Raw genomic sequence first — 21,605 nt, 5'->3', positions numbered from 1 at the left:
AGTTCTAACCCACAACCAAATGATAGTTACTTTTATCGCAGTCCCCACTTTACAGATGAGAAAAGTGAGGTGCTCTAAGTTTACATATCTTGCCCAAGGTCACAAAGATAATTAGTGGAGCTGGGACTCAAATCCAGGCAGTCTGGATCCAGAGGCTGTGCTCCGGACTCTCCTATATTCTAGAAGGAGCAGCCTGTTCAAGGAAGGGGAATGAAGATGCCCGTACTAGCCGATGGACTTTTTTTTTCTGATTGACATTTTTGCTACAACTTCACCCTTCAAAGACGCTTGTTCTCCCATCCTCTCTCTACATGTCCCTTCCTCCCTGCAGGAACTTCGTAGACCCAATATATGTGTCACCGACCCCACCTCACTATCTGGGCCCTGCCTCTGATCCTCCCACTCCGTCAACACCACAGCCTCGCTGCCCATTTGCCTGTCAAAGGATGACCAGTTGTCCAGTTTATAAACTCCAATTTGACTTTAATAAATTAAATTCCAGGCCATCACACAGCAATGGACATCATCATCTCCCGCTAGTCAGAGGTGCAGCTCTGCTCTTGCTCCATCATCACACGCTCTGTAAATAAAGCCCCTAAAGCCATCTCTCGGGGGAAGGCTTCCCATCAGGCTCCTGGCTCCCTCCTTCCAACAGAGCCACTGCTCACAGAGAAGGCATCAAGTACAAAAACGGTAACAAAGGGGGAGGGAGGGATGAGGAGCAGAAGGGGAGGCAGGGAGGTGGGGAGTACCTGCCCCCCATCCCGGGCACCGGCCCGGCTTCCTATGAGCCGTCAATGTCCTCAGAGGCAGACATTGGTGCTGGTCGGAGTGGGGACCTGAGGGAGGTGAAGGAGCCCCATCCGAAAGGGAATTGCCTACCCTCCTGGGATAGGAAAGAAGGGTCACCTGGGAGAGATGCCCTCTACTACCTGTTCACTGAGGGTCCAGGACCACACATATAAATAGAAAAGAGAATAAATAAGGGAGGAAGGATCAGCTGAGGAGCTGCGCACCCCGGGACTCCTCTGAGGGGCCAGTGTCGACAGCAGGCCAGCGGGTCTGGGGAGTGCCCACACATGCCAGGACAGAGCCCCCTCTCACTCCCAGCCACCCACTCCCTCTTCTATGTCCTCAGCAACGGGTGTCCACGTCTCACATGCTTCCCGTTGCAAGTACCCTTCCAACTAGCCCCACAGCCCAGGGTGGACAGGGCATCCTGGAACCCAGAGGGCTTCCCTGGCCCAGGCTACTGGGAATCCAGGAAGGGGAATGGAAGGGAATGTGGGGAAGGGGCTGAGAGGACGCCTGCCCTCTCCTAGCTCAGGAGGTGAGCAGGGCCCTCAGAGCTGGGGGCTGGGGTTGCCATTGGTCTTGGGTTTGGATTTGAAGGAAAAGCGCTTGATAAGACGGCGAGAAAAGCTGCCAGCCTTCTTTCGGACGCTGGGTGTGGCCGTCGTGTTGGAGAGGTCATCGTGTGATTGGCTCAGACCAGCTTCCTTCTGACGAGGCCTCCGGCGGAAGATGAGCTTAGTGCCACTGCGCAGGAAGCTCACTGTGAGGGGAGAGGGGAGGCTGAGGCAGCGAGGGGGGCCCCACGGGGTGGGGTGAGGAGGGGAGCCGAGAAAGGACAAGCGTGAAGGGGTCCAAGATGCGGAACAGAACAAACATGCCCTTTAGCCTTCCTGGGGAAAACACGGTGATGCTCGTGGGAGTCCGTGTGTGCTCCTGACCACCGCCCCTGAGGTGGAATGTCACGGGGCTGGCTGCTCCGTGAGGACAGATGGACGACTGGGCCTCTTTACTATGGAAAGACAGAGGCGGAGCAGAGGGTGTTCCTAAAAGCCATGAAGGGACAAAGTGGGTTGACGCTGACTTGTTGACCAAATTCCAGGGTGTGAGCAGGAAGCAGTGTGTCTGGAAAACTTCAAAGAGGTAAATTCAGGACGAATATAATGAGAAGGGTGCTTACACGGCAGGCTTCGGACTTAGGACTCTCATTATCCCAAGAAGTGATGCAGGCTTAAATCATAAATAAATACATTCGTGAGTGATAGACTCACTGGCAGAGGGATGTGGACGTCTGGGGGCAAGCCCTTGAACCTGAGAAATTAGAAATACCACAGCTGTGCACAGACTGTGTCACTGCTAGAGGGGTACTCCTAGGGTTGCCTGGGGTAGGAATTCTTATACTCATAGGGGAGAGAGTAAAGAATGAAAGGAAAGGGTGGTGGGCGAGAATAAGGGAAGGAGGATATGCGCTTAGATCCAGGAAGAAAGAAAAAGGGAGGTAAAAGGAAATATTTTTACATCTCTTCTTATCACCCAAGCCTGTTAGATCCAAGCCAAGACTCAAGGCATCAAGTCCCCCCTCTCTACTCAAGCTTGGCTGAAACAGGCTGGGAACTCTGGGATCCCTTAGGGGAGGAAGGAGGAGATTGGCCTGAGGCTCCTATGTCCCTTAGTGTCCAGTGGGACCCAGGTGATGATACTGGGTGTAAAAGAAGAGGGGGGGCTGCCAATATCTCCCCACCTTTGTGATCCTTGAGGCTGCGGGTTTCCAGCGCACCAGTAGACCCTGTTTCCGACTCAACATCATCCACAGAGGGCCTCTCAGAAATGTCCGAACGTGTTGTCTCATCTGCTTCCTGGACACTCGTGGGACTGGAGAGGGCATCTAGGGGTCCTGGGGACATGGCTGGTGGGTCTGAGGGAGGTGAAGAGGGACCTCCACTGGGCCCTGCATCATCCTGCGTTGAGGCTTCCAGGGATGCCGCATAGCCCAGGGATAGTGCCAACTCGTCCTGAGCAATGGGCACCTGGCAGGAGGGACAAGTTTTAAATGGGCAGGAGTGACCAATGAGGGCTCTCTCCCTAGCCCAGCTCCTCTCCCCAGAGCCCCGTTACCTTGGAAACACCGGAGATGATGAGTGTGCTACGCTTGGTGGGTGTCTTCTTGGCTGCCCGCCCGCTGGGCTCAGTCAGCTGGCGAATGGCTGTCTCTGCTACAGGGTCCAAGCCGTTGGAAAGGTGGCTCTCCCCTGCTGGATGACGGATACAGGGGATGGCTAGCCTGACTCCTCCCCAGCTCCTTCTTGGACCTGAACTCCTGTGCCCCACCCCAAATGGTTTTTGACTCTGGGGCCCAGGTGCCAACCCCCACTCACACTTCCCGATTCCCTACTCACGGCTGCTGCTGTGGGAGGTACTGCTGGGGCCACCGCTCTCGCTCAGCACAGTTGTTGTCTTCTCGGTCACCTCCACCTTGGACGGGGAGCGGGAGGGGGAGTCTGGTGGGTGGGGGAGGGTCAGTGAGCTGGGAGGTGCTTTAGAGTGGCCCCCACCCCCTACTGTCTTTATTGAGATGCAGACTTTGGTTGACTCAGAGGGTAGGGATGACTAAGGGATGATTAATCACAGGGGTGACTAAGAAGATGCCATGGGGACAAAGACACCACAGGAACCAATGGGAGCGTGGGAAAGTGCCATGGGGCCCACCGAGGGCGTGGAGAGATGCCATGAAAATATTGAGTGTGCAGAGATGGCAAAGGGGTCCAGTGGAGGTAGGGGGAATTCCATGGGAGAAATGTCATGGAGGGCCCCTGGGAGTGGGAGAGTTGCCAGGGAGGCCACTGGGTTTGTTGCAGGGTCCCACAGGGTGCTGGAGGTTGAGGGGCGAGGGAGGGGCAATTGGGCAGCTGGGGCTGGGAAAAGGGAAGGGGAGAGACGTGTGAAAAGACAGAGGGCAACTTGGGGAGGTGGAAGTGTGAGAATACCGTAGGAGGGGCTGGTAGATCCAGGATTGAAGAGGGAGAGGACTAGTTAGGGAAATGGAGGGATGCAACAGAAAGTTTGAGAGAGTCGAAGACAATGAGGAAGATGTGGTCGGAAAACAGGGAGAGTTGGAATTAGGGCTTTCCTTGCCCTTTCCCTGTCCAGCCACGGATCTGCAGTCTGGGGCCCCTGGCTAGAGCTGGGCTCCCAGGCTCCTCCTCTTTACCTAATTTGCCATCTACCCGGGGCCGGGACTGGACGGTGGTGACTGTGGTGACAATGGTGCCATCGGGCATGATGGTCCGGTCAAGCTCAATCTTCTTGGTAGGTGTGATGCTGGGGCGTGGAGTGGAGGGGGTGGGAGTGCCCAGGTTCCGGGGGGAGCCCTCCTCATACTGAAGCTGCCGAGGGGTGGAAGAGGAAAGAGGCAGGGCCTCAGAGACTGGTCTTCCCCCGTGTCCTCCCACCTCCCCCCAGGGGGCAGCTTCTCACCTCTACTGCCATGGTGGCTGCCTGCCCCAGGGCTTTCCCTGGCCCAGGGGTGAGTGGGCACACCTGTCTTCGGGACAGTGGTCTGGAAGGGGAGGCCACAGACACTGTGGCCTGGCCCAAGAATTCAGCTGGGGAAAGGGGTGGCACTGTGAGCTGGGGCCATGACCAGGCCCCGCTCAGCACCCACCCAGAGGTGCTCCTTCCTGCCCCATACTCACTGTCTCCACAGCTGCTACTCCTCAGCACTTTGAGGATCAGCTCCCGGCTCTGGGGCCCCAGATCCCTGTGGCCAAGAAGAGGTGGGGCAGGGAGGGGGAAGATTAGCAAACTGAATCCACCCTTGAGTTGATCACAGGCCAGAGGCAGAGAGAGATGGAGGTAAATAAGATAGAATAAGTGCTGCAATCATCCTCCAAATATGGTCTCTTCCCAAGAGAATGGGACGGGGCTGAGCAGGGACCATACTACTCAGCTGGGCATTCAAATCCTTCATGCTCCTGCCCCATCCTGCCTTCGCAGTCTCCCTCTATGGCAAATCACTCTCTTTTTCCTTTACTCAAGTTGTTCCCTCTGCCATGAACACTTTTCTCTAACACTCCGTTAAAATCCTACTCTTGCTCGAAGGTGTGATTTAAATGCCACCTCCTCCATGAAGCCTACTCTGATCCTCAACCTGTGGGAATTAAGCTCCCCCATCTAAGCACTTCCACGGCACTTTGTGTAAACCTGGACTGGAGCACTTATACCATCTTCTTTACGTACACCTGTCTCTGCTTCTAGCCTGTGATCAACTCAGGGCGGGGGTGTATCTTGGTTATATCTGGACTAGGCCAGGGCCTGGCAGACAGTAGAGGCTCACACCAAGGTTTACTGAAAACAGAGCTGATTCATGCCAGGGCTCTGCTGGAAGGCTCTGATCCCCAGTCCAGCCGTGGGAGCAAGGGTGGGGGCTGGGGAGTCACTCCTTACAGTGTCAGGTCCTCGCTCCACTCCACCTCAGGCCCAGCCCTCATGGGCTTGGTCCACTTCTGTTGCATGGGGTTGTCGAGCTCAGCTACACAGCACACTTCCCCAGTGCCTGTGGGGAACCGGAAATTTGAAAATGCTCAGTTCCAAGCTGAGAGGCCACTGAGGAGCAGAGAGGCCACGCCCTTGGCGGGGGGGGGGGGGGCGCCAGGAGCACCTGCAACCATAGCCTCGGCAGTCCCCCAGAAGCTTCTGGCTCTCACCTTCCAGCTCACGTCCGAGGTGAGATGCTCGAAGCTGCCTTAGGAATAACCGGGTAGGTCTGGGGATGGCTGGCTGGGCTTGGGGCACCACAGGTGGCTTCTCACTGGGTACCTAAGAGCAGAAGGAGGTAAAAAGACCAAGAATCCCGACACAGTACCCTGGGGACAGTATGCACGCAAACTCTTTGCTTTGAGCACCTACTCACCAGGCCGCCAGGGGCAGAGCAAGCCCTGAGGTTGACCATCATAGCTGGCTGGGTGCTGACTATGGAATCCTCGATCAGCTCCTCAATAGTGGAGAGCTCTACTTGCTCCTCACCTCTCTGCGGGGAGGAGAACAAGGAGGTGAGGCCCCCCAGCTCCGCCTCCCCCTCCCTGCTCTGTCGCTTCTCTCCCAGCCCTGCCCCCTTACCTCCCTGTTCTGCAGCTTGGGAAGCACTGTCAGCCTGAGATCTGGGCGATCAGTGAAGGCCCAGGATACAAGCAGGCCCTCACCAGGGATTTCCTCCAGGTTGACTTCCAACTGGGGACAAGGGACAAAGGGACTGGGTTGACTTGCCCCACTCCTCCAACTACTCCCAACCGCCCCCCCAGGACCCTCCCTTCCCAAATTCTGTCTTAGAAAGGAACCAAACTGAAAAGGCTGAGGCAATTGAACCACCCGCCCCCTGCCCAACTCAATTTCCCACATCCTCCTCCACCTGTGTTGGTGGCAGTGTCAGAGTGACGTGGTAGGTCTCCATGGAGACGGCAGCGGGGGACTGCTGGGTCACAGAGACTGGAAACATCACCTCCTCAGCAGAGAGCTGGCAATGCAGCACCTGAGACAGGCGAGGCACGGGGGCAAGGAGGGTCAGGCACGGAGGAAGGGTGCTCAACTTGGCCCTGCCCTGTCCTTCCCGACAACGGGTCAGCAGACCCCACTCCACTTTGGTTTTCCTTGGGAATCACCTTTTGGGGGTCATAAGCCCATAAAAGAATGACAAAAGCCAAAGACTCCTCTCTCCAGAAAAACGCAAATATGCACACATGTACTACAGTTTGCATGTAACTTTAGTGGGATTTTCAGACCTCCTGAAGCCAATCCTGGGATTCCCTAAGGCATTCAAAGACTTCAGGTTAAGAACGCTCAGACTAAAGGGAAGTCAGGATCAGCTCCCACTCCAGCCCTAAAGAAGGCAGTGCCCATCAGACCCTTACCATGGTGCGCTCTGATTGGTCTGTGCAGGTCACATGACTGATGCTGGCTTTGGGTGGGAGTTGGGGCACCTCCTCAAAGGCGATTTGGATGGAGCTCTGAGGGAGTAATGTGGGCATAGGATCAGGTCTCTGGAGCTGCCCCCCACAGGGCTGGCCTACTCAGTTGCTGGCTAGGCCCTGGCACTGCGGAGGCCTCAGCTGCAGGCTGGCTTCTGGCCCCTCCTTGGCTCAGGGCTTTAGGACAGGAAGTGTTCCCCTTGAACCCCGCCTCTCCAGGGGCCTGCAGCTGCTAGGGAGACCTGGGAAGCTAGACCACCTCCGAGACCACATCACCTTGAGCTGAAGACCCTAGATTTCTCCTGGAATGCCAGAAGCCTCCCTCTTCTCCCCCAGCTTCCTCTTCATCCCCACCCTACCCCCGAAGAAAGGTGTGCATAGAAAAAAAATAATAAAGGTGTTGGTGCCACCTGTATATCGTAGCTGGGCAGAGAGAGACACAGCTAAGCTAAGGATGAAAGCAGTAGGGCCCCTTATTCAAGACAAGAGCTAAACCTTCTTCCAGATAAATAGGATGTAGAGGCATAAGAGTATGACTCTATCCATATTCTTGGAGATGAAGACTAGCTCAGCATGGCCTTGGGGAACTTTACCAGAGGAACTGGGAAGAAAAGCAAGCTCAGAGGGCTCAAGGGCCAGAGACTTGGCTAATTCCTCAAGGCAGACAGCAGGGTGGCTTTAGGGAGCAGAAAGCTGCTTAGCTTAGGTGTTGTAAGAGCTTCCTAATTCTTCCACAGCAGTGGAAGCAAACTGCTGCAGCCCCATCCAGAGAGCAGGATGGGAAGAATTGAGGAGGGGGCACAGACTGAGCTGGCAGCTCCTCCTCGGGTCTTGGGATGGGAGGAAACAAATCCACAGGGCTCATTTGCCCGGCAAACCAGGGAAAGCCAACTTCTCTGCTACTGTAGCAGGCTTGTTCAAAAGCCAGGCCAAGGGATGCTGGGAACGCCAGTCTCCCCACCCCCTGCAAGGGAGGCTAATGTCCAGCTGAGTCAGCTGTCCCGGGGAGTCAGTCCTGACCCAGGGACAAGGTACAGGGAGAGCTGGGTGGAGGGCTGAGTTCACGGCGTAGACTGACAGATGCCATCTGGCTTTCAGGTCAGCTGGGCAGAGGAAGCAGAGCAATTTCTTGCATGGCCACTTCTGTTTCCAAGCATCTGGGGAGCTAGTGGATTAAAACCCTCAGACTAGTGGTGGCTGGAAATGGAGAACCCTCTGAGCCAGGGGCTAATAGACTGTGAGGGCCAAGATGAGTGTGGACCCCAAGAGAGGGCGGTCTCCACCTCCCACCCCACCTCAGTCTTATGACCACGCTTCCTGCCCCACTTCCTGGGAGGCCAGCTGCCCATGGTGCAATGGGAGGAAGTAGGCTGGGCTAGTCTGTGACTGACCCTCAAGGGGCAGCTCTAGGCTCATCTACTGGGCGGGGCATGGATTGTCAATCTCCTTTCCACCTGAATACCTTTCCCTCAACACAGACACTGCAGGGAGCATGGAGAAGGACGTGTTAGACTGCAGCAGTGAAATTACTGAGGGATGGGGTGGGGGGGAATTCAGGCTCCCCGGAGACCTGCCTGATCACACCAGGGATCTGGGGCATGAAGTGCTGACTGGGTGTGGTGGCATGAGGACCAGGCAAATTCCTTCCACAGGTGCACAAGTCTCCCTTCTACCCCCTGCAACGCCCCCCCCCACCCACACCACACACACAACCAGCACCCAGGCTGGGCGGAAGTGCCCTGGGGCACAGGGATTAGCGTTGCTATGAGAACAGCAAGTTGTGCACTGGTCTGGAGCCAAAGAGTACCTAGACCGCAAGAATAGAGGATTTGGGACACAGCCGCATTTCTACAACCTCCAGCCTCACTTGCACCCGTTTCTCTGATCCCAGAGGAAGAGAAAGGCCATAGGGTTCCCCAGTTGCTCCCCACCCCCATACGTGCCTCCTGGCCTGAGCAGTCCCTCCTCTAGAAGAAAAGGCTGAGTGACGGGACCACCTAGGTCCTCCTGTCCAACTCACCCCATCCCTGCAGGCCTGCTCGTTCAACGCTCGCACCCAAGCCCGCTGCCAGTTCTCCCGGAAAGACTTGAAGGCGAAGAGCGACGCCAGGAGGCCCCGGACGCCTGGCTCCTCAGGGGCGCCAGCCCGAGTCGCCCGCAGCCTCAGCAGCGAGCGCCACGCGCCCAGCTCCCGCAGGGAGCCGGCGGGCTCGGCGGCTAAGGCGGGTCCCGGGCCCCGGCCCCCGCGGGCCCGCGCCAGCCACAAGCCCCGGGCATACTGCAGCAGCCAGCCCAACACCGTAAGCAGCGAGGCGGCGAAGAGGACCAGCAGGGCCGCCCAGCCCACGTCCCGCTGCCCCCAGTCTGGATCCATGCTCCGCGCGGGCTCAGGTCCCGGTTCCGGCTCGGGCTCAGCCGCTGCCCCGGGGGAGCATGGCCCGGGCGGGCCGCGGGCCGGGGGCGGGCTCCCCCGGGGCTCGGCGCGCGGGATCGGGGGCTCTCCGGGGCTGGGTGCCCAGGACTAGTGGGTGCCACAGATCGAGGAGAGGAGGTTCCTGGGGGGTCGCGACGCCGGGGTCCCTCTCTCCGGAGTCCGGGGCCCTCCTCGGTTGGTCCGGCAGTCCAACCCGGGTTAGTCGCCGGCCAGCGCCCGACTCCTCCCACGGCGGGGGCCCCGCCGGACCCGGGCGGGGACTCGTCTGCAGAGACGCTGGGGCTCGCAGGCCGGCACCGGCTCCGGGAGGGCTGCGTGCGCAGAGCTGACACTGACAACACCGCCGGGCCCCCCGCCCCCATCCGGCCTTAAAGGAGCCGCACCCGCGGCGGGCGGGGCTTAGTGAGCCCGGCGTTCCAGCGCTAGAAGAGGGTGGGAGGAGGAGCGGAGAGCGGAGGAGGTTCTAGGGTTGGGAATAGGCGGGATCTTTAACTACCCCGCCCCATCCTGGAATCGGGGGTACTCCTGCTCCCCCGAGCTCAAGGCGAGAATAAGCAAGAGTAATTTCACTCACCTGAGATGACGCCTCTGCTTCCCCCTACGTTCCTTAGCTTTCCATAGTTTGGACGCCTGTGGGGTTAAAAAGGAGGTGACCCCTGTGAATAGCATCAACCCCTTATCCCAACACTCCCAGGCTCAGCAGCTTCTTGGTTCCTATGTCCTGGCGGAAGCTAGGCCCTGGGTATGTAGCTGCAGAGCATCCCTCCTAGATAGAAGTGCCTGGCAGAGGTCCAGCTGATACCGACCCGAGAGGAACCAGAACCTGAACCTGGTAGAGGTTGAGAATAGAACATGGAACATTGAACCTCCTCCTCCACCCCCATCCTCTTCCCTCTGGAGCCAGGACCAAGGGACACCCTATTAACCTCCTTGCTCGTGTGGGTTTATTCTGGAGATATTTCCAAAGCCTGGGGCTGCTTCTGTTTTTAAAAATAATTTATTTCCATAGTAACAGCTCCTGCCTATAGAGCACGTGTAGAGTGGGTGGCAACGAGGAGGGAGCTGGCAATGCAGCACTGGACTATCAGTAGATTCAGCCAGAAGACCCTGCCATCCAAATATGTGATATCCCAGCAAGCACCCAAAAAATTATGTTATAGGTACACTCTGGCCTCAGGATCCATCCCTTTTCCTAGATTTAAGGGAATGGATTTCGTCCCTATAGGACAGAGGCTTGTCACTGCTTTCTGGAGGCAGGGGAAGGAAAATCCTACAAAAGGATTCAAAGGAATCCCCATTCCCCAAGAGGCCCTTTTTCCCCACATACATATGGCAGGCCTTCCTTAGAGAGGTAAACAGAGAGGCGTTAAGTATCTCTCTCCCAAATCCAGTCGTTAGTCTGAGCAGTGAGCAGATGGGAGTAAACAATGTCTTCTAAAGTGCGCGGTTGCAGAGCTAAGCAGAACCTGTCAGGTCAGCGACAGGGTGCCTGAGCCACAGGAGGTGGTAGGAAAGCCTGGGGCATCCCCAGATTTCACTCTAAGGAATGGGGTAGGGTGATGGGGTAACCTTGCTGTGACCCTGCCCATGCATTATCACTGGACCTCCAAAACCATAGAAGATTCCTAGAGTGTGGATTTTTAATCTTGAGGGGAGAAGAAATGAAGGGAGGAGAGAACTCAGGGACACAGAAGGAAGCTGTCAGTGGACAGAGCAGCTAGGGCTAGGGGAGCAGGTTATGCGGAAAGTTGTCCAGGTACCGTTTCACTATGAAGACCCTCTTCCCCCAAGAACCCTTTTCAGGGTTCTTCAGAGTTCATCTCAGGTCTCTGAGTTCTTGGGTTTACTTCAACTCCTCCACTGAGCACTTGGTCCTGTGCTGCCAGATACTGCTTCACAATTCAGTCTTATATTAGTCTCTCTACTTAGTCCTCCCAATCTTCCATCCACTTGTTACTAGACCTCTTGTACTTATTTCATTCTGCCTTATAGCCTAGCTGGTTGTTTATATGTCTGTTTTTCCCACTCACCAGAAAGCTGCTTAAGAGTGGAGACCCTGTCTTACTCATCTCTCTTCCCTCATATTGACTCAAGGTGCTTTAATATGATGAAGTAGACTCCTTGGGGAAAACAATTGCATTTATATCACTTTGTGTCCCCACAGTACTTAAAAGTTTCCCATGCACATAGTAGGGGTTAGCAAATTCTTTGTAATTTTTTTTTTTTTAATTTATTTATTTATTTTTGGCTGTGTTGGGTCTTCGTTTCTGTGCGAAGGCTTTCTCCAGTTGCGGCAAGCGGGGGCCACTCTTCATCGCGGTGCGCGGGCCTCTCACTATCGCGGCCTCTCTTGTTGCGGAGCACAGGCTCCAGACGCGCAGGCTCAGTAGTTGTGGCTCACGGGCCCAGTTGCTCCGCGGCATGCGGGATCCCCCCAGACCAGGGCCCGAACCCGTGTCCCCTGCATTGGCAGGCAGACTCTCAACCACTGCACCACCAGGGAAGCCCTCTTTGTAATTTTAAGAAGTCTAACAGAAAATATTCCCATATACATGTAAACACTGAGAATTGCTATATTGTTTCCATCTTTTGAAAACCCATTCATGTCATCCAAGTGGAATGGGAGATCTTGGGGCTTGCTATCAGCTAACAACTTTTGATAAACTGATAGGAGAGAGGTGGGAAGAAATGGTAAAAGAGTAACTCAGCTGCTTGTAAAGAGCCACAGATATGGTCCTGCAAGTGTCATAGATCCGGACTCTCCAAAGCTGTCTCATATGGACTTTTTCAGCACTGTGAAACATTTCTGGGACAGTCTTTGTCAGGCAATCAGCCTTAATAGTGCATTAGCTTTGCTTACTGGGAGGCACTCAGAGCTCCCCAGTAGGAGATGCACGTCTCAGACTTTGTCTACTCAGCCCAAGAAACCAGCGGAAACTCACCTGATCCATGGGTCCTAGGACCAGCTTCAGCATTTAGGTAAATGCTTTGAACTTGTACCAGGACAGGCACACAATTTCAAGTGTGGCCAAGTCATGTGTGTGTTTGTTTCTCCTGGTGAGGCTGATAATCAACTGGGCATTTACCATCATGGGAACAAAAATATTCAGATTATATGACAAGTATCCAAGTAACCATGTTCTGATGGTAACATGTATGCATGGATGATGAATCCCCAGTGTCTTGTTTTTGAACAAGTATCCCCTACCCTCTTCCAGGGGGGTGTGTGGGGGAGGGCTAACAATCTCTGGAGAAGAAAGAGACAAAGGTGCCCAATGCCAAGCTGGGAAGGAAGAGTTATTAGGATTGGCCTCCTAATAAAACAGGAAATAGATACAGACTGTCCCTCAGACCTCCAGGGAGTCTCAGCCTGCTCCTGATCAACAAGATAACTGAATGCTGCCTCCTCTGGGGCTCCGACAAGCTCCTCCTTTCCACCTGCTCCTGGCATCTCACTTTCGCTGTTTGGAAGGCCCTTCCACTCTTGCCACCCACTGAAATCCTTAGAGACACTACTCTTCCTCAAGGTCCTCTCACTTCCCCTGGTCACAACTAATTGCTCTCTCCATGTGCTCCTATTGCCCTCTGTACCTCTTTCAGATCCAGACTCATTATGTGTGATAATGCCTTGTATACAGATATCTGTGTGTCCTTAGCCCCATAGGAACACACTGTGGAACAGAAAACACTTTGCCTCTAGGGAATTTCCAGTCTAAGAGGCACAGATGCACACTCATGCACCCGTGTGCAGGTACACACACACACACACACACACACACACACACACAGAAAAACAATACAGTGGGATAATAAGCACTGAAAATTTGGAGGAATACTACTATCAAGTAATTACTGGGATTACTTTATATACATGGTTTGAGTTGTTAATTAGAGCCACCTTCGAGTAGAAAGGACATTTCACATCTGGTTTGGAGAGACAGGAGGGCCTATCTTTGGCCTAAAAGGAATCAACCTGACCCTGACTCCTTATTCAAGAATGAACAAAATGTCAGCATACTTCAGTCGTCTCCCGCACTTCCTGGTGATGAATTCTTCTCTGAGGACTAGAAATCATTTGCCATCTAACAGCTTGTGTGTCTGTTAAAGAGAAAGATGCTGGTGAACTGTTATTTGCAAGGAAACAGGTGCCAAGCAAAAGGCACCTAACCTGGAGGAAGAAACCTGCCTGGGAATTCCTCAGACTTACTGGAAGCCAGCCACTTGTGGGTCTGGTTCTCCTACTTAGCTCTTTCCAAAGCCTCAGCCTCACCTCCTCCGACTGGGAGCCTGGCACAGTGCATCCAGGACCAAGGAAAGTCAAGTACGGGGTTAAATCCAAGACCTGAGGGCATGAGGGTACTCCCAGCCCCTTCAGTGCTGAAGTACCCCTCAGTGTTGCCCGGCAACTAACTGCTACTGGGGGGGCAGAAGGCGGGTGGGATGATGAAGGAAAAGTACCTGGATCAAGGACACGGAAAAACATGAAGTGGGAGGGGCTTTTCCAGTGTCCGCGCTTTAAATTTTACATCATCTTCCAAATTGTAGCTGTGTTTCGGGGAACTGAGTTGTGTTTACCTTGGCTTCCTTCCCAACGTTGACTACGTTGGCAACAGGTTTTCTACACCGAGCAGGTGCTGCTCCACATCCTCATTCCTCCTGCCCTCCCCCTTGCTCCCAGCAGCCATCTTCCCGTCTCCAGAGACGTCCCAGAGTAAACGCGGGGCATTGGCCCTTTAAAGGCGACCAGCGAAGGCCGACGGAGCTAAACTTGACGTGGGACGAAGAGTAAGCGGCGTCAGACACGTGGTACAAGGAGGCGCTCATCTTGGAACCGGGCAAGTAGTTTTTCCGCTTTGGGCTGTACATCTTTAATGTGATGTTAGGAAAGTATCCGCCTTTGTTTGTCCTTCTTTAATTGCTTTTCCAATCCCCTCTTGATGATTCAACTCTCGAATAAAGGATGTAGTTTAAAATCACACTTCTGTCCCTACTCTTATGCCCATATTAAAAATGGCCGCCGCCTTCCACAGCGACAGTTGCTCTGCAAACTAGATCCGGGTGGAAACAGTGGGTAGGCAGATGCAGTGGGGCAGAGCCAAGGTTGCTTTATAGAGGCTTGAGGGAGTCCAGAGGGCGGCTCAGGTCAGAGTTGCTGGGTTTCGCTCAGGGTGGTGTGGGAAGATCCAGCCTGTGGGGAGCGGCCACTCCTTACTGCTGGGGCCTCAGGGCTTCTGCCCAGCTTGCCCGTTAGCTAAGGAGGGGGCCGAGCGGGCCCCCTGGCCGGTCACCATGTGGGCCTTCCCGGAGTTGCCGACGCCGCTGTTGGTGAATTTGATCGGCTCGCTGCTGGGACTTGTAGCCACACTCACCCTCATCCCTGCCTTCCGTGGCCACTTCATCGCCGCACGGCTCTGCGGCCAGGACCTCAACAAGTCCAGCCGGCAGCAAATGTGAGGGGCCGCGCGCTGGTCCGGGGCAGTGGGGAAGGGGTGGGCAGGCAGGGGCGGGGGCTGGAGTGCTGGACTGCGCGCGGAGACGAAATGCTAACCCAACAGCCAGCCCGGGACTCTGGGAGGTGGAGGGCAGATCTGGTTAGCATTGGGGAAGGGGTGGAGGCGGGAAGGTGGGACCCTTGGGTGGATCTGGGACTCCAGTAGTAGTGCCCTTCCCCGCTCCCAAGTCAGGTTATGGTGGTGCTTGCACTAGTGAGTGACCACGCCCCCTTTCCTCTTCCCCCTCCACCCGGCTTGATGCTGGCCCACAGCCCAGAGTCCCAGGGAGTGATCAGCGGTGCTGTTTTCCTTATCATACTCTTCTGCTTCATCCCTTTCCCTTTCCTGAACTGCTTTGTGGAGGAGCAGTGTAAAGCATTCCCCCACCATGAAGTAAGTGGGTTAGTGAGGGCTGCTGCCTGTGGCTGGGACTGGGAGCTACTGGAGAGAGTTGGGGTTATTTGGGTGTGGGGGGAGGGGCTGAGAACGAAAGAAAAGATGGGAATTCTTGAAAGGAACCGTGAAGTGGGAGAAGGCTGGAGCCGTGACCTGCCCGAGCCTTCCCCAGTTTGTGGCCCTGATAGGTGCGCTCCTTGCCATCTGCTGCATGATTTTCCTGGGCTTCGCGGATGATGTACTGAATCTGCGCTGGCGCCATAAGCTGCTGCTGCCCACAGCTGCCTCACTACCTCTCCTCATGGTCTATTTCACCAACTTTGGCAACACGACCATTGTGGTACCCAAGCCCTTACGCCCACTTCTTGGCCTGCATCTGGACTTGGGTGAGTAGCACTGCCACTTCTGCCCCTATGGCCCCTACTTCAGGGCACCCTTGCCCTGTGAGATATGCAGCAGAGCATCCTTCCTGGTGCTCCACATTCTCCTCCCTGTTTTGTCCCTGTGTTTTCTTAGATCCTTTTGTTGGCCTTTCATCCCATCCTCTATCCTCACCACTTTTCTCAGAAGACTATCCTTAAATTCTCATTCTACAGGTGGCATTACTTCTCTTACTGTTTTCTCCCCCCAGGGATCCTGTACTATGTCTACATGGGGCTGCTGGCAGTGTTCTGTACTAATGCCATCAATATCCTAGCAGGAATTAATGGCCTAGAGGCTGGCCAGTCGCTAGTCATTTCTGCTTCCATCATCGTCTTCAACCTGGTGGAGCTGGAAGGTAGGTGGGATTGGACTAGGGAGAGAAGAGAAGTCTGAGTGTTAAGGAAGTTGCCTGATATCTGGCTTTGGGGAATTTGTTAAACATGAGAAAGAAACTAAGATTTGTTAAATGTGAGAAAGAAAAATAGCAGCCCTGTCATTTATAACGGCATTGGCACTAATAGGTAGGCCATGGTCTTCTCCTATTGAACATAAACAACTTCATAAAACCTCAGAATCAGACAGGGTCACTCTGTGACCGTGATAGAGTAAGACCAAAACTAGACCCCTCTGTAACCATGTCTGAGCATAGACAAAACCACAGGAACACGGTGCATCTCACAAAAATGACCAAGATCCCCTTCTAGCTAACATGAGTGGTTGCTGCTTCCTTCCGATAACAACTCAGTTCCTCTTACTTCTTGGATAAAAATTATTAAGATGCTCAATCATAGCATTATCTCTGCTGACAGCACCCAGTGCAGGGCAAAACTCTCCCTCCTTGCATCCTCCCCAGAATTATTTAAAACAAATTCTATAACAAGTCCTCCTAACACCTCCTTACTGAGGCATCCCATGGTTTCCCATGGTGTGTGGGTTCCAAAGTTTCTCTTGTTTCAAGTCAGTAAACCCAGCTTTGACTACAGACGTGTTTCTGGTGGTTTTTGGCTGTTGGACATCCATAAGTACTTATTAAAGCTAAGCACTTTTAAAATGTGATCTCACTTTAAACTCTGTAACAGCTCTATGTGGCAGGTGTTTTCATCAGCCTTTTTTTACAGATAGGAAACTGAGGCTCAGAGAAGTTAAATGTGTCATGATCAAGGTCACACAGTTAGGAAGTAAAGCTGGTATTCAGACCTAGGTCTGAATGGTCTAAACCAAATGTAAGATAGTAACTAGTTTAGGAAGAGTTCATGAAAGAGGTGAACTGTTGGGAACTGCGTGGGTGACATAAAAGGGGTAGTGAGTTCTTGAGACTTAGAGAGGTGGACGATACAGCTTGGGACAGAACTCAGGGACAGACAAAAATAGGACCCAGGTATGCAGGGGAAGTGGCTATCAACTTTTCCTTTTTTCTTTTTCCCCTGCTTCCAAAGGTGATTATCGGGATGATCATGTCTTTTCCCTCTACTTCATGATACCCTTTTTTTTCACCACCTTGGGATTGCTCTACCATAACTGGTAAGTAGGCCTGTGGATAGTGGGACAGCTATTTGAATTTGTGGCCAGTACGGTCCTCCTGATTGTGACCCATCTCCTGACGGAGAGGCTTAACCTGTGCATCTCTGTATTGAGTGTTTTCTGGGTCTTTTTGGTAATATTCTTAAATCTTAAATATTCTCTACCCAACTGTAGCCCGGGGCAGGTGCTGTGGAGCCCCCAGGAATAGATGGATTCAGGGCCTTGTTTCCTGGAGAGTTGCTGGGAGAGCTGGAATGTCCTCTGAGCCAGAACTAGGGTCAGGGCTAGCCCAGTGCACAGGGTGTGTGATGTGAGAGAAAGGATTGCTAATGCCTCTTGCCACTGGCTCAGATCCTCTCCCCCACACAGGTACCCATCACGGGTGTTTGTGGGAGATACCTTCTGTTACTTTGCTGGCATGACCTTTGCCGTGGTGGGCATCTTGGGACACTTCAGCAAGACCATGCTACTCTTCTTCATGCCCCAGGTGTTCAACTTCGTCTACTCACTGCCTCAGCTCCTGCATATCATCCCCTGCCCTCGCCACCGTATACCCAGGTAGCCGCTTTGGGGCTTGAAAGGGACATCATAGCTTTTTCCCTTGGAATGCCTTAGACGTTTGCTGTGCAAAGGGAATGGGCCCGAAGAAGGGATAACTCTTGCCATGCAGTTAGCCCTTTATACATTACAGAGCACATTTACTTCCACGGTCTCATTTAATGTTCACAGTAGCTCTGATCACACAGAAGCACGCAGCAGAGCCAGAAATAGATCTCAGGGTGTTTGACTCCACATTCAGTGCTCTTCCTATTAATTAACCACAGGGAGGAGAGTTCTTTGAGTAGTGGCCCAGTCACATGAAGCTGTCTTCCCCTGCAGACTCAATACCAAGACAGGCAAACTGGAGATGAGCTATTCCAAGTTCAAGACCAAGAGCCTCTCTTTCTTGGGCACCTTTATTCTAAAGGTAACAGGGTAACAAGGAGGTAAGGCTCTAGGCTGCCATTCGGAATTCAGGGAGTGGGGAACCTAGGCCTACATCACACCCAAGGGGAGTTTGGAAACATTGAGCAGATCCCCATTCCTGAAGCGTAGTTATTAGCTGAAGTTCTCTCCACTTTTGACCCCTCCAGGTAGCAGAAGGCCTCCGGCTAGTGACAGTGCGCCAGAGTGAGAATGAGGATGGTGCCTTCACGGAGTGTAACAACATGACCCTCATCAACTTCCTACTTAAAGTCTTTGGGCCCATGCATGAGAGAAACCTCACCCTGTTCCTGCTGCTGCTACAGGTGCAATGCTGTTGGTGATGTGGTTTACATCTCCTTGTCTCCCTTTCTCTGTGGTTCTTACTGTAGTTCATTTCTCCTTACAGGTCGTGGGCAGTGCTGTCACCTTCTCCATTCGGTACCAGCTTGTCCGACTCTTCTATGATGTCTGAGTCCCCTGATCCACTGTCCTTTGCTTCACAGCCTCCAGATTTCCTGACTCAGGCCAACCTCTTCTAGACCAAGATTGCCTCCTGGCCCAGGCCTCTCTCACCCTTCATTCTCCTCCAGATTTTGTCCTCAGCATTTCCTTTCCCCTGTGATTATTGACATCCTGGGCCTTTTTTGCCCTCTAATGACTATTGATTGGACTTTGCCTATGGCTTTCTTCAACTTGCCACTCCCCCTCTCCGTCCCATCTTTGCAGCCTCCTAAGGTGGGATACTGTAGCTCTGATGCAATTACCCACAACTCTGACACTCAAGAAATACGTTGGGCCTGGGGATAGAACCCTGGCTGGGGATAGGGACACAGGCTCGAAGGTGACTTGACATTTGACTATAAATTAAGTATTCTGATGATTTAGCAGACTGGGGGGCCAGGTGCTCCCAGTGGTGACAATAAACTGTCGTCTTTTTCTTATTGTTCCTGTAGGTGTATTTCCTATATAGGGCATTTTAGGGTAGACTGGGAGGGTTGGTGGAGGCATTTCCTCGGAGAGGATGCCTATCTCTCTGCCCCATCCTTTTTCTTTCAGTACATCAGGCCCCTCCTAGCAAGAAGGGAACAGAGGGGGCTTCCCTGGTGGCGCAGTGGTTGAGAATCTGCCTGCCAATGCAGGGGACACGGGTTCGAGCCCTGGTCTGGGAAGATCCCACGTGCCGCAGAGCAACTAGGCCCGTGAGCCACAACTACTGAGCCTGCGCGTCTGGAGCCTGTGCTCTGCAACAAGAGAGGCCGCGACAGTGAGAGGCCTGCGCACCGCGATGAAGAGTGGCCCCCGCTTGCCGCAACTAGAGAAAGCCCTCGCACAGAAACGAAGACCCAACACAGCCAAGACTAAATAAATAAATTAATTTAAAAAAAAAAATCTTAAAAAAAAAAAAAAAAAAAAAGAAGGGAACAGAAAGAACAGACCAGACAGAACATGTTGAGTAAATAGGAAATCCTGCTGCTCAGGTGGCATAAAGAGCCATAAGATTGGCGTTATCTCTTCTCTGGGACGGGGTTGGACTTTCAGGGGGTCTCATTCCTTCCCTTTTTCACTCTCCCTTTGCCAGGCAGGAAGAGGGAGTGACCAGACCTGGGACGGGAGGAAGAGGTAGCCGTAGTGTTGACCCCTTTCCTTTAAAAATCCTGGACCCGCACAGACTTCCCTGAGGCTCTTGAGGTGGCTTCAGGCTCCACCCTCTTTGTCTTCCGGCCCTGGTCTGGGCTGTAGGGTTTAAATCTGGCGCGCTTCACTTGGATTGGCTACACCCGGGAGTGGTTGGCTGTTTGCTTGCTGCCGCTCCTCCTAGCCTTTTCCCCGGGCAAAAGGTTTTCAAATTCGACCAATCGGCGGGCGCGTTCCCTCAGCTGAGGCGCGTCATCGAAGGGTTAACCGCAGCCAACCGGAGGCGGGTATTGGAGAAAAGAGCCAATCAGGAGGACGCGGGGGTGCGCCCTGGGGGCTTATAAGGGCGGCTCTTGGGCGCGCGCGGCAGCAGTTGGACTGCGGCGGACGGCTGTTCCTTGGTCTTGTGAGCCGTCCTCCTCTCCGTTCCTCTACCTCGCGCAGCATGTCGGGCCGCGGCAAGACAGGCGGTAAGGCCCGCGCCAAGGCCAAGTCGCGCTCGTCGCGAGCGGGCCTCCAGTTCCCTGTGGGCCGCGTGCACCGGCTGTTGCGGAAGGGACACTACGCCGAGCGGGTGGGCGCCGGCGCGCCAGTCTATCTGGCGGCGGTGCTCGAGTACCTCACAGCCGAGATCCTGGAGCTGGCGGGCAACGCGGCCCGCGACAACAAGAAGACGCGGATCATCCCCCGCCACCTGCAGCTGGCCATCCGTAACGACGAGGAGCTCAACAAGCTGCTGGGCGGCGTGACGATCGCCCAGGGAGGTGTCCTGCCCAACATCCAGGCCGTACTGCTGCCCAAGAAGACCAGCGCCGCCGTGGGGCCGAAGGCGCCCGCGGGCGGCAAGAAGGCCACCCAGGCCTCGCAGGAGTACTGAGGGCGCCCGCGCCGCCGCCACCGCCGCCGCCCGGCCCCTCCCCTCGCCACCACAAAGGCCCTTTTAAGGGCCACCACAACGCTCACGGAAAGAGCTGGGCCACGTCGGGCTCCGGGCCGGGCGGCCGCGCACTCGCCCCCTCCGCGGCCCCGCCGCCGCCGCCGTGCGGCCTGCCCCTCCCCCGCGCGGCTCGCTCCGGTCGTGGCTCGGCGGAGGACGGCCGTTTGAACGCCGCTCGGTGCCAGGAGCGAGCTCGTGACTCGGCCGGCCTGGCCCCCGAATGCTGATGGGCTGCGGGGAGGCCGCGGCACCTTCTAGAAGGCTGGGCCGGCCGCGCTGACGCAGGGCCGGGGCGCGTGGCGGGGAAGGTGAGTCGGTGCGGACGGCCGCCGGCGGGGCCGCGCGCGTTCCCCACCAGCCCGGTGCTCCGGACGGGACTCGGTTGCCGCCGACGGCGGCGGAGTCAGTCGGTCACTTCATTTGTCCCGGGACGTCCTTTGCTGCCGGATCCCGAGCCTTGCACGTCCGCGCTCCCTCCATCTCCACTCGCAGGCCTGTGCGCGTCCCGGAAGACACACTTCGCGGTGTGAGCATCTCCCGCGGTGTCGGGTCCCGGCGGCGTGGGGGCTGCGGGAGTCCTGCCCCTGGACCCGCGCCCCTCCCGGCGTGTCCGCTCCGTAAGCCAAGCACCTAGATACCAGCACTAGTCCGTTAATCCCCATCTGGACTGAGCCGCCGTTGGCCTCGGAACTGGAATTTTGCAGCTAACCCATCCAAGACAGTACTTTAGGTATTGGGGAGTTTCAGATGGACTAATTTTGTTTATTAAAGGATTGTTTTCTTTTTTAAACAATGAGGTGTCTCTTCATTTTGCAGACGGGTTGTAGGATCGATGACTTTGTAGATTCCTAAAGGTAGTGGGGGAGGGGAGCTATCTGATACAAAGGCTCTACCGTTAACTGGAGCGGCAAGTCGTAGATTATAAGATCATGGTTCTTTCTTGATGTTCCCTGGGAGACAATTTATTCTGTCAGAACTACTGAGACAGAAACAGAAAGCAATGTATTCCAGGAGAACTTTGGACAGGGGTCCTAGCCTCTGAGGTAAGG

At 54.6% G+C, this 21,605-nt stretch overlaps 3 protein-coding genes and 1 long non-coding RNA gene across 10 annotated transcripts; 2 read left to right on the top strand and 2 right to left on the bottom strand.

Annotated features, from left to right (window-relative positions):
- Positions 1-462: 462 nt before the first annotated feature.
- C2CD2L (C2CD2 like) lies at positions 463-9,560 on the bottom strand. Of its 5 annotated transcripts, none has more exons than XM_082342131.1 (14): positions 8,773-9,558; positions 6,696-6,791; positions 6,197-6,316; positions 5,908-6,018; positions 5,702-5,818; positions 5,496-5,607; positions 5,236-5,344; positions 4,485-4,549; positions 4,267-4,412; positions 4,001-4,175; positions 3,189-3,290; positions 2,908-3,041; positions 2,534-2,819; positions 463-1,555 (listed from the first exon to the last, which is right to left on the bottom strand). In XM_082342131.1, the coding sequence occupies exons 1-14, from the start codon at positions 9,124-9,126 to the stop codon at positions 1,344-1,346; spliced, it is 2,139 nt and encodes a 712-aa protein (XP_082198257.1). In that variant the 5' UTR covers positions 9,127-9,558; the 3' UTR covers positions 463-1,343. The 5 variants fall into 5 exon arrangements, with proteins under 5 accessions (XP_082198257.1, XP_082198256.1, XP_082198259.1 ...); XM_082342130.1 differs by having other exon boundaries at positions 2,908-3,044; positions 8,773-9,557; XM_082342133.1 differs by having other exon boundaries at positions 4,267-4,394; positions 8,773-9,557.
- Positions 9,561-13,032: 3,472 nt separating this feature from the next.
- On the bottom strand, positions 13,033-13,877 carry LOC309605835. Its single transcript, XR_014231560.1, has 2 exons — positions 13,762-13,877; positions 13,033-13,284 (listed from the first exon to the last, which is right to left on the bottom strand). It is a non-coding gene; the product is annotated as an uncharacterized lncRNA (long non-coding RNA).
- Positions 13,878-14,268: 391 nt separating this feature from the next.
- DPAGT1 (dolichyl-phosphate N-acetylglucosaminephosphotransferase 1) lies at positions 14,269-18,925 on the top strand. Of its 3 annotated transcripts, XM_082342155.1 has the most exons (9): positions 14,269-14,636; positions 14,951-15,071; positions 15,247-15,460; positions 15,706-15,852; positions 16,934-17,018; positions 17,388-17,576; positions 17,898-17,985; positions 18,152-18,307; positions 18,391-18,925. In XM_082342155.1, the coding sequence occupies exons 1-9, from the start codon at positions 14,476-14,478 to the stop codon at positions 18,454-18,456; spliced, it is 1,227 nt and encodes a 408-aa protein (XP_082198281.1). In that variant the 5' UTR covers positions 14,269-14,475; the 3' UTR covers positions 18,457-18,925. The 3 variants fall into 3 exon arrangements, with proteins under 3 accessions (XP_082198281.1, XP_082198283.1, XP_082198282.1); XM_082342157.1 differs by lacking the exon at positions 18,391-18,925 and having other exon boundaries at positions 14,281-14,636; positions 17,898-18,004; positions 18,152-18,271; XM_082342156.1 differs by lacking the exon at positions 17,898-17,985 and having other exon boundaries at positions 14,284-14,636; positions 17,388-17,505.
- Positions 18,926-19,357: 432 nt separating this feature from the next.
- Positions 19,358-21,349, top strand: H2AX (H2A.X variant histone). Its single transcript, XM_082342167.1, has one exon. It carries the CDS (start codon positions 20,065-20,067, stop codon positions 20,494-20,496), a length of 432 nt encoding a protein of 143 aa, XP_082198293.1. The 5' UTR covers positions 19,358-20,064; the 3' UTR covers positions 20,497-21,349.
- Positions 21,350-21,605: the final 256 nt, after the last annotated feature.

This window comes from Balaenoptera borealis, assembly GCF_965194805.1.
Source record: "Balaenoptera borealis genome assembly, chromosome: 11".
NCBI classification, from domain to species: domain Eukaryota; kingdom Metazoa; phylum Chordata; class Mammalia; order Artiodactyla; family Balaenopteridae; genus Balaenoptera; species Balaenoptera borealis.
This window is presented reverse-complemented; position numbering and strand designations above follow the sequence as displayed.